Here is a 12261-nt window from a genome sequence, read left to right on the forward strand (position 1 = left end):
TCTTCTTAGTGTTTGTGGCTCCCCAGCTTTGCTTCATTAATTCCCAAAGACAGAAAGATTGTTTTTTCCGTGTGTGTCCTTGTGGCTGTCCCGGGCAAAATTTGGGTGATGAAACTTATTTCCGCAGCACCTCCTCCCCCTTCCTCCAGAAGCCTGTACACTCCCCATTCATCTGTCAACTTTGTTTACCTCCCAGTTCCGTCTTGTGGTTGGTTTTTTTTTTTTTTTTTTTGTGAATCCAAATTTTTTCCTGCGAGGGGGGGCCCTCTGATAGGGTCTTGAAGCAAAAGCCTACCTTTTTCCATTCTTAAACCCCCTTTCTTTCCAAATTTTTATTTTAAAAAAATTATTTCTCATTCTTCTTACCCCCTTTTCTCATTCTTTGTCAGCCTTATCTCCACTCAAACAAAACGTTGAGGAGAGTAATATGAATAAGAAATTGGATCTGTGTTGTTTAAGGAATTTTACAGCCCAAGTGCATACTGAGTTATGCTTAATAGAAGGGGGAACTAAAACTACGTACCTAATGAACTAGTTGTATTTACTTTGAGTAACTAATAATGTGAAAGCCAGATTTGATCTGGATAAACTACAGCGCATTTGATACTCCTGCTGTAAACAGTTTTTATTAATATTTTAAATGTTCAATTGATTATCATTAAGTCATGTTACTACTTTAAATTCTATGTATAGATAATTTTAGGGTCATCTTTTATGTGAGTGTTGTTGTCTTACTGACTTCTCTATATCCAAGGTAAAATCCACTGACAGCTGCCTCTTCTTTATTAAATGCTTTGATGACACTCTTCATGGCTTCAGGGTTCCTAAGAATAGCCTTCAACAGTCAAGAGAGGTAATCTTATGGATTCATTTATCTTTCATAAAACTTAAAGAACATTTAAAGACATGAATATAATGTAGGTTCAGTATTAACAACTAAGATCTTATTGATTGTACTTTTTTTGTGGGGGTGGGAGAGGGATAGGGTCTTGTTCTTTTGCCTGATCTAGAGTGCAGTGGCCTCAGCATAGCTCACTGCAACCTCACACTCCTGGGCTCAAGCGATCCTCCTGCTTCAGTCTCCCGAGTAGCTGGGAGTACAGGTATATGCCACCACACCCAGCTAATTTTTCTATTTTTTGTAGAGATGGGGTCTTGCTATGTTGCGTAGGTTGGTCTCGAACTGTTGGCCTCAAGTGATCCTCCTGCCTCAACCTCCCAAAGTTCTAGGATTACAGGTGTGAGCCACTGCACCTGGCCCTGGTTGTATTTTTTTAATGGAAGCAATTATATGAAGCTTTTAAAATTTGGCTTATGAATTGGTTCTTAATCAATATATACCTGTAGATATTTTCTGTTTACAGTATGTTTTTCAATTTTAATTCTCCGAATGTGAGGGACATTCTCTGAGTGTAAATGATTACTTAGTTTACCCTTTAATTTATAGGTGAGGAAACTGAAGATTGTAAGATTGAAGTGATTTCCGAAGGCTGTGCAGCTTATAAGTGACAGAACCTGGACTACAATCCAGGGCGTGTTCTGATGCTTACTACAGTATAGACAGCCTTTCTTTGTGGTAAATTGAACAATAGCAGCAAGCAAGAAAAGTGGAATTGTGCTGGGTGCGGTGGCTCACACTTGTAATCCTAGCACTCTGGGAGGCCAGGGCGGGAGGATCGCTTGAGCTCAGGACAGCCTGAGCAAGAGTGAGACCCTGTCTCTACTAAAAATAGAAAAATTAGCTGGGCGTGGTGGTGAACACCTGTAGTCCCAGCTACTAGGGAGGCTGAGGCAGGAGGATCACTTAAGCTCAGGAGTTGGAGGTAGTAGTGAGCTATGATAATGCAGCACTGCACTCTAGCCAGGGCAACAGAGCTCAAGACTCTGTGTCAAAAAAAAAAAAAAAAAAAAATTGGTCACTAGACCAAAATTCATGGTACAGTTATTTAATGGAAAATCCATATTCCTTTAAATCAAAGTAGTATCCATAGATCAATCTAGTTTTTTTTTAAATAAACCATGTAAGGGGTTAAAAAAATCTATTTTTCAAGGTGGTTAACTTTGTCCCTGCAAAGAACCCTAAACAGTCTAACTCACAACTGTCCCAACATTTCATAAAATGGTATGATTTGATCCTGAATAATGCTATAAGAAAATGAGATAGAAGTAAGCCAAATATTTTTAGGCCAAATATTCTTTTTGTGAAATCACTGATTTTTACAAAATATAGAAAAGTTAAAATATCAGGGCAATTGTTGGCTATTTTAATGTGATCTGAGTTTCTTGTGCTTATAATTTGACTGCAATTTAGTAAAATTGTGTGTCTGGATCCTTTACTATATAATAACCCATTCAGCCATGTTGAGAACCTATAAGTTTAAGTGAAAACAAGTTCCCCCATTTATTTAATTTCTATAATATATTTGAGTATTGATATTAATGAATATGTAAACTTATAGATGATGATTTTTAAAGTACTGGGAAAATTTTTTTATCTGGACATTTCGCAGACAAGAGACCTGCATTATTCATTGTTGGTTGCTTTTCTTTAAATTTTATGCTTTCCAGATCATTGTCATATTCTCTCTTTGGAATAAAAATGCTTTTATTTATAATCCTTGGATTATTTTAGAATTGGCTGGAAGCAATAGAAGAACATTCTGCTTACAGCACTCACTACTGTTCCCAGGACCAGTTGACCGATGATGAAGAGGAAGATGCAGTTTCTGCTGTAGACTTGAAGAAATCCTTAGAGGTAAACAGGAAAAAGTAACCTGACCTTTATTGCTAACTCTGTCACGGGGGTTTTATCAAGAACTTTTTTTTAAGATGTGAGGTTTTGAAATTACAATTTCTGATAACGGTAGGAATAGTATTGCTCTTTGTTCAGTCATATTCTATTGGTATTTATAATGTCTCTGTCATGGTAATACTATCAGGTGCCTTTGTAGGTACGCCGGTAGCAATACCGACATGTGCCTAACTGTGTCTTTTTATGTTAAACTTTTTACATTCCTGTAATCAGATCGTCATTCTGCTTAAAAGCTGCCACCAGTAGGGGGAGCATGCATAGCTTGACTTCCTGCCCTTTATGACTTCACTGCATATTTCAGAGTTTAAATAATGCAACCATAGTGATACCTTTCTTGGTCAGTAGTTTCATTTAAAAGACTTGTAATCTGTAACTTCATTGCTAAGAGGTAAAGCGTCAATAATGAATGAAGAGGCCCTCATCTGAAATGACATCAATGCTGTACCCGTAGAGAAGTATCAGCATATGTAATTGAAATGAAATAGGTATTTATTTTTTTGGGGGGGGCATCAATTTTCTGACTGTATCTTTTTTCTTTCCTTTCTTTTTTTTTTTAATTTTAATAGATTTAGGGGGTACAAGTTGAGTTCTGTTACATGTATGTATCATACAGTGGTAGAGTCTTGGCTTTTAGTGTGCCTGTCACCCTAGTAGCCTACATTGTACCCTATAGGTAATTTTTCCACCCTCCTGCCTTGTGAGTCTCCATGGTCCCTTACACCACTGTGTCTGGCTGTATCTTTTAAATGCGCTTTGTTTATAAATGAATGGGAATTGGGTTTGGAAGCATTAGAATTATGAAAGGATGATGTGTTTCAATCCAAATAATTATGTCAGGATAAATGAATTTGCCTAGTAAGGTTAATCCTTTTTTAAAAAAATAAATTAGCTAGTTGCAAGATTTGAATGTTTCTAATTAACAACTTTAATGAAGTTAAGTTTGCTAATACCTATGGAATTTTATCGACTTATAGGCCCATACATTTAAATACATGAGGGATTTTGACTTTTTCAATCCCTAATCTTAATTTATGGTGGAACACAAAAGAATTTGAGCTCTCCTATGTCTTCTTGAGGACATTCCCAGGATTTGTGGACAGTTACTTTACCAGTATTAATTCTGTTTTATAAGCCTAATGTGTAAGAACGATAAACATAATTTTTAGATTAGTGAACTTGGCAAAAGTCACATCTACCAGAGTGTCTAAATAACATTAAATCTATTCGGGAAAATAGGGAAGATTTAAATACATATCACCAAAATTATGTTAAATGAGTAAAAAAAAAATAAACTATGTTAAATATTTTAACTTTAGTTGGTATTTCCCAAGTGAAAAGAAATCCTTCTGTATTTATCTAACCTCCGTGTAAAGTAAGTGTTAAAACCTGGAAGGCTTTACAAAGCGTACTAATATCTTTCCTGGGATTATGGTAACTTTAAGACCTTTCTAATGGAAGTTACAGGTAAAATAAAAGCACATTAACTTGCATGCCATTGAAAAATTTCCTTAAAGAAAGGTTTCTTCTTTAGTATAATTTTCAAATTTTCAGGTTTTCAAACTCAACTGTACCTTTCATTTTATTCCTTATTTGAATATTTTGTTCCTATGTTAACTTTAAAACCATGAAGTTGTTGCCTTCCAGCTTTTATAGTACCTAAAGTCAGAGTTTTAGCCAGTGTGAAGCACTTTCAGATTTTGCAGATTATAGACATATCTTTGTCCAACAGACTGTGAATACTAATTCTGTGAGTCTTGATTCTGTCTCAGCATCTGGAGGCTAGTTCAAAGTAGGAAAAGTCTGAAACAAGCTTTGAAGTGTGCTGAATTGTAGCTTGTGGTAGAATGGTGCCAGGATGCCCTTAGTTCTTGAGTTCTTAAATTCCAAGGAAATTTGGAGGCCAATATGTGGAACAGATCTAGTCTTGGTATCTATAGGATTGAAGTACTCTAAACTTCTCTGAGCTAACCACAAAACTGGACCTTATCTCCTCAGCATGCTTTTGGATTAGTACCTAGACCTATAAGAAATTGGGGAAAGCTGATCATGTTAGTGCACACTTATGGTCCCAACTTGGGAGGCTGAGTCGCTTGAGCCCAGGAGTTCGAGTCTAGCTTGGACAACATAGTGAGACTCTGTTTCTTAAAAAAAAAATAGTAATAATAAGGAAAGAAAGAAAGGGGAAAAAATGAGGGAAAATGTCCATACTATGTGATAATTTTGGTCTCATTTTTACTTCTCCCCAAAATGAGGCCCCCCCTAAAAAAACTTTAAAACATTCTTTTTAGCTCTCTATCACTGCCTTGAGGTTAGATCTATGGGGAGAAAAGTACAAGACAAGTTGTATAAATATTGGCCTCGTTGTTGTTGCAGGTAGAGAAAAGTCGAGCACAGCATTGGCATTGAGCTGCACCACCCACTGTGATAGCTACTGGCCACGTGTGGCTATTTACATTTAACGTAATTAAATTAAAAATTCAGTTTCTCATTTTAACTAGCTACATTTCAAGTGCTCATTAGCTACATATGGCTACCACGTTGGACAGCACAGGTACAGAACGTTTCTGACATCGTAGAAAGTTGTATCGGACAGCACTGGGGTGGGCTCTTAGGAGACTTTGGGTGGTCCTGGCAAAGTGGGGGTTTTATTTGTTGAGGATATCTTGAGCCAGTGGGGCTCTGAACTGTCTCTGGTTTATAAGAAATAATGAGCAGATGATGCTACAGTTTAATCAAATGAGAAAGAATATAACACTTTCCTGATTTAAGAGTGATTCCTGACTAAAATAAATGTGCAGAAAGATGCATGTACATCAACGGAGCTGATAAAGATCAATCGGTACGTTCATACAAGACTGAAGCAAATTTATATATACTGATATATTTAAGACTTACGAGATTATGGGCAAGGTATAAAATGATGGATCGAATATGCTACTACTTGGGAGGAAGAAAGGGCATGCACCCGTACATATTTGTACAGATTTAGATCATCCCAAGAAAGATGAGAGATTAGTGCTTGTTGCCTTTGGAGCTCAGAAAGGTGCAAAACTGGGGCTTTAGGGTTGATAGGTATGTGAAGGAGAATTACTTTTCTCCGTATATCCTTTGTTTATTTTTATTTTTAGAGATGAAGTCTCGCTTTCACCCAGGCTGGAGTGCAATGGTGTCATCATAGCTCACTGTAACTTCAGATAACTGGGCTCAAGTGATCCTCCTGCCTCAGGCTCCCTGGTAGCTGGGACTCTAGTCATGCATCGCCACGCCCGGCTAATTTTTCTGTTTTTTGTAGAGACAGGATCTTGTTATTGCCAAGCTGGTCTCAAACTCCTCCTGGCCTCAAGGGGTCCTCCCACCTCAGCCTCCCAAAATGCTGGCATTACAGGCGTGAGCCACCATGCCTGGCCCTTTTATTTTTTTATTTTTACTTTATGTAAATGTCTACTGCAAAGTAAAACATTAAGAAAATTACAAAACAGGGCCATAGTAATCATCAGGTGTCAGAAAGAATAAACGCAATGTGGGTTGACTCAGGGAAGATGAGGTATGGGATTTTCCTTGAAATGAACTTTGCTGGAGTTGGGAAGACTGAGAGAGGAGTACTAGGGCACCAGTATGTTGAAATACGGGCTATTTTCTGCAGAGAAGAAAGTTTTCAAGGTCCTACAATCTATTATTTTAAAAGTTTGAATTATTGAAGTATAATTTGCATACAATAAAAGAAATTCACTTTGTCTTCAATTTGATGTATCCTAATAAATGTTACCCTGTGTAACCACTGCTGTTGTCAAGCTGCAGAACATTTTTATCACCTCAGAAAGTTCCCTTGCTCCTCTTCCCAGTGGTTGTCTCCATCTAGGCAGCCACTGACCTAATGACATTGATACGATGACAGCATCATTATAGGCATTGTCAGTTTTCCTGTTCTAGAATTTCATGTAAATGGAATCACACAGTAAGTGCTCTTTGGTGTCTTTTTTCACTCACTATCATGTTGTTGTGTGTATTAGTAATTTGTGCCTTTTTATTGCTGAGTAGGAGGTAACCTGCTGCTGTTCTGAATTAATTGAATGTGGATTTTCTGTAGGAAATAGCCTGGAATTAATTCCCTCCTACCTGATGCACTCCTCTCCAGCTCTTCACCCCCTTGATATGCATTTCTGGGCTGCCCTCTAGATCAGGGATCATAAGGTAGTTTAACATTAGCTTAAGTCAAACAAAATCAACCACTAAAATCAATAGTCTGAACTGGAGACCTGTGTTGTCAATGTGGCTCAGCTGCTCACCTGGGCTGCCTCCCAGTCCCTGGGCCCCACATCAGTGGGTATAATCCTCGTTCTTGTGTGATTTGCCCAGATAACTTGGGTAAGGTTATAATACTGTCAAACTTCAGGTATTAGAACATGCTCATAGTAGGATCCCATTTATATAGATTAAGTAAATAGAAATTAAAACTTAAAAAGAGTCCCTAACATAATGTGAATGGCATAAAAGTCAAGAATGAGACACCATGTTGACTCTGCAAAAAATTTATAAGAATTAACTGTCATAAATAGATTTTTAGGTTTTCAAAATATAACCAATAGCTGCTAAGGGGAAATTATAGCAAATTGAGGAATGTGTTTTGTTATATTAATAACCTCTCTGTTCTTTTTAGTATCAGTTGAATGACACTAAATTGTTTAGAACTGAAGACACACATTGGACTCAAAACAGTATGAGTAGATTGCATCTTATCCAGCTGACCTATTATGTACTTTTTAAAACAAGTAAATCATCAAGGAAACTCTTTTTAGTAACTGTCAGGTAGATATGCTAGAGGAACATGACTGTGATTCAAGTATTTGAAGATGATGCTATGGAGGGTGTTTCTTACCTTTAATTATAACTTCGGGAACTATCCTGTTTATTACAGATCATAATCTGCAAATGAAGCCAGTGCTTGCTTTTATGTGTCTAGCTAACTTTCACCATAGAAAGGAAAAGAGAAAACAGTAGCATTGACTTGTACATGAGTAGGAGTATTAAATATGTATAGACCAAGAATGGTGATTTTCTATTAATAAATCATGAGAGATGCATTTGGTTGCGGTACGTGTTTCAGTGCCTCCAGATTGACTTCTTCTCTGCCTTTAACCTGTATTCACAGGCTATGTCTGAAAAAACTATCAAGCATACTATTTCTCTTCCTGTGGTGTTTTAAATTGCATAGTGTACTTATTTTCCTTCTCAAAAAAAGAAAAACACAAAAGAACAACAGAACTTAGGTGTTGTCAGGGCTCTCAAAGCAAAAAGAGTAATAGTAAGGCAGATTTAAAAGAGAACATTGCCTGTCACTAATGTGGTACTATGAATAAATTCTGTGGTTGATCTGAGCATTATAAGCATTAAAAAATTTATAAGGTGAAATAGGAGAAAAGAATGTTTACCTCCGTCACCTTGGCACACTGAGCTGTAGTAGGTTTAATTTTGTGGAAGCAAAATGCTTTGTGATGGGCCAGTTGAGATTGGGAGTACAAAGTATGGAAGTGTCAGAAGGCTAAATATATTGCTCTACCTACAACAGTATTATTCTAATATTAAAAGGTTAAGGTTCTCAGAATAAATATTCTCTATGCCATAACCAAGCAAATTTACAATTATAATTTTCTTGCTCATTCTTCGCACCTCTTCAATGGGAAGCTATGTATAAAACTAACTTCAAAATGACATTGTTAATGTAATAGATGGATTTATCTGATTTTTCATTTTGGACTCCCAAATCTGCACTAAGATGGGATGAAATTAACATCATGAAATTGTGTATTTGTTTTGCTTTTAGGGATCTAAAAATGTAGAACTTTCAAGTTACAAGGAAGAGTGCTTTCTCTAATTGACTTTATTTTTATAAGCTTTGACTTACTAAGAAAATGTCCTTTTTGGTCTGATTATGTGGGGGCTGCATGCACTTAGATTGCTGAATGAGAATCAGCTTGTGGTTTCCAAATGTTAGGACCATCTGGAATTTTTTTCTTTAAAAAACAAAAGCGGTTTTAAAAATATATTCTCAAGGAACACATTTTAATAATTTCCTGATGAATTTAATTAGGCTTACTAAAAGTGTTAAATCAGCAATATAATTCCTCAGATATATGTGGTATAATGAGATAGTACTAGTAATTAATGCAATTGTATGGTATCTGTAAACAGATGTTGAATGTATTGAGAATTTAGAAATATTTATTTCTACTAATCTATACTTGATTATTAAATGTTATATTCTGTTTTCTAAGGAAATTTTCTCTCACCTTTTTCTCTCTATAAGGAATGTGTCTCAATTGTGGTGCATCAGTCTATAAACTGAAAGTTTTAATAGAAACGTTAAAACATAAGTAACATAAAAATTTTTTATTTGTTTTAATTTTGTCTTTTTTTTTTTTTCTTTCCAGAAAGCACAGTCATGCCAACAGAGACTAGATGGGGAAATTTCCATCTTTCTCACAATGATTAAGGAGTGTGACATGGCTAAAGGTAAAAAAAAAAAAAAAAAAAAACCCAGACAACACTACCCCCCAAAAATCACTCTTTAACACAACTTGTTACCATCGCTATTGACCCTTTGTGGTTTTGTTTGTACATTTTAGATAATTTTTGGTTTTGAATTCAGAAGTATATTTGATAAAACTATTTAAAAATCTTAAAAAAGCTATTTAAAATTACTCATCACTGATGAGGCTTGCTTTATAAATTAACAGTGTTTTTATTCTTTTAAGAAAAAGAAAAACTAATGTTTTTGGTCTGTAAATTCATTTCGGCTACATAATGAGAATTTCACTTATGAATCCCAGAAGGCTTGGGATTTGGAGTCAAACTGTCTTAGGCTTACATCCGTGGTCTGCCACTTACTAGTTGTTACTTTGAACAGTATGTTTAAATTCTCTGAGACTCAGTTCCCCCAGCCATTAAAATAAAGGGGTTGATTATTTCCAGGTCTTGGCCTTTTATGATTCTATAAATGTATATATGATTTTATCTATCTAATTATTAATTTTCCTTTCAGTAGTAACTTTTTATGACTTCACTCTCTGATAATTATGAATTACCAAGAGTTGACTATAAATAGCCTAAAGATCTAACTTATGTATTGAGAAAAAATCGTTTATTCCTTTGTAAATTAAAAGATTATCATGTTTCTTTGACCTTAAACTCTTTCTAACAGTTGTTTTAGTCTTTAGCCATGATGTGTATATAAATGACACCACTAAAGTATACTTGATTTAGTTCTCTAAATTTATGATTAACTATTAATTTTAATCATGTACAACTTTCCCTCAGTGGACTCCTAGGTTCAGTTTATATGTTCCCAGGGAATGTGGAGAAATGTTAATATTAGAGTAAACTAAGCATAAATATCCTGTATCTGTTCAAATGTACCTAGGGAGTCTCTTTACTTCAGTTCAATGTTTATTTTTATCAGTAGATAGCTTTGGGAAGGACAACATTTAAATCATTTTGATTATTAATTGCAGGCTACAATATTGTATTATTTAGCACTATTCATTCTCAATGGACTTTTAAAATAATAACAGCTTTATTAGATATAATTCACATAAAAAATTCACTAATGTGAAGTGTACAGTTCATTGGTTTTCAGTATATTAGGAATCAGGCTTCTATGACCATCAATGGGCTTTTAAAACAATATCTTCACCAAGAGCCATCAAAAGTAAGAAGAGATAATAACAACATTCAAAAGATGTGGAGAAAAGTCCAGAGTGAGATGACTATGAAGATTAATTGATTTAATCTGGCCCAAACCAAGAAATTGTATCAGAACTACAACCAAAATTTTTTTAAACTTTGAGTCGTATCTCTTGGTTTAGATTACCTATATGGCATGTCACTCATAATGATGGTATTCATGTCTGTATCAGCAGTGATTGAGCAGATAATTTATCCAACTTGGAGGAATTGAAAAGAAATCAACATTGCTTACAGATGTACATACCAATTGATACACAAAAGAGAACAGCCTCCCAGCCGGCCCCCAAATTCCATCCTTGCCCTTGTAGTCCCTGCCCCAGGGACCCCTCTGAAACATCAGTGTATTGATGTCCTTGCTTGAAACATCCAGTGGCTTCCAGATCATCTCACTTGGAGTGAAAGGCAGAGAGTCCTTCTACTGACCTGCAAAGCCTCCAGGTCACCTTTGACCTTGAGATCTGGATCTACTCCGTCCCCTGCTGGGCTCTGCTGGAGCCTCACTGGCCTCCTGTCTGTCCTTCCTGCAAGCCAGGCATACCCTGCCCCAGGCCTTTCATGTGCTGCTTCCTCTTTCCAGAAGGCTTTTCTCCAGGGTAGTCACTTCCTTCCTTCCTTCCCTGGGCCTTTCCTCAAAAGGTCCCCTCAGACTGAGGCTTTCTCGTGCCGCCTGCATTGGTTTGCTCCTGCACATCCATTCTCTGCCCTGCTGTGTGCACTGCAGCCTGCAGTTCTAGGGCTTCCTTGACCTTGGACTTCTGATTGGATTCAGCAAGTGGGAGGCCCTGTCAGGAGACTGGTGGAGGGGATGGGATGGGAGGGGAATGGGGTCAGAGGTTTATCTCCACTCGTCCCGGCTGAGCTGTGGTTTTAACAGTGCTGCTGGGCTCCTCTACCCGGCTCATGGCCCTATTCTATGACTCTAGCTCTTGCCCCCTGCCCCAGGGTGCTGTGTCCTGCATGCCAGTGTCTGGTAGTTCACTCAGCCCTCCCCGCCTTTGTGAGCAGTCTCTGTTTAAACTTCTTGGTTAGCCTGTGAGCATGCCAGCTCTTCCCTGCCAGGGCCCTGTCTGATGCCTCACCCTCTCTAAAGTTGCAGTTCCCCTCAACACTTGCCATCCCTCTTCCCTGCTTTGTATCTCTCCTTGTCACTTACCAGGCTTCCTGCATGTGCGTGTATACCTGATTGCCTCCCACACTGGGATATGAACTCCACGAGGGCAGGGACTTTTGTCCATCTGTTGGCTGATTATCGTCGGTACCTGAACAATACATGGCGCACGATGGGGTGTGTGTGTGTAATGAATGACTGAGTGACACGAACGACCTGCTTATCTACCTTAAATTTATAGCTTATTTATCTCAAACTCAGAAAGAAACAGGTAGTCAATTTGTTCTGTCAAGTTAGCAAATTTAAAGATTATGTAAGTCCCTGAGAGCTTTTAGAGACAAAATAGGGAATGAATAATCAGAATTGTGGAATGTTCTGCATTCTTTTGTGGAGAGGGGTCCCACAGTTAATGCCATTGATTTTTATATCCTACTCCTCTCCTGGATTCAGTTTTTTCTGACTGAAGCAGTTCTTTGGGTAATTCTTTCATTGAGGATCTATGAGTAGTAGAATGTCTGCCTTGTCTAAATCTTTATCTCACCCTCACTGGGTTATAGTTATCTTCCACTAGCATTTTGAATATGTGATTCCAGCTTCT

The 12261-nt window shown here is 37.1% G+C and overlaps 1 protein-coding gene across 2 annotated transcripts in view; it reads left to right on the forward strand.

Moving 5' to 3' along the window:
* Window positions 1-12261, forward strand: part of OSBPL1A (oxysterol binding protein like 1A) — a 187203-nt gene that overhangs the window by 62944 nt on the left and 111998 nt on the right. Inside the window, exons 12-14 of one of the 2 annotated variants that reach the window (XM_069468506.1) lie at window positions 755-853; window positions 2633-2755; window positions 9241-9322. In XM_069468506.1, coding sequence (XP_069324607.1) covers window positions 755-853; window positions 2633-2755; window positions 9241-9322 — 304 coding nt within the window. Of the gene's footprint in view, window positions 1-754; window positions 854-2632; window positions 2756-3230; window positions 3280-9240; window positions 9323-12261 lie in introns of those variants that run through there. The other variant, XM_069468507.1, reaches the window with a different exon arrangement.

This window comes from Eulemur rufifrons, chromosome 5 (assembly GCF_041146395.1).
Source record: "Eulemur rufifrons isolate Redbay chromosome 5, OSU_ERuf_1, whole genome shotgun sequence".
Taxonomy (NCBI): Eukaryota; Metazoa; Chordata; class Mammalia; order Primates; family Lemuridae; genus Eulemur; species Eulemur rufifrons.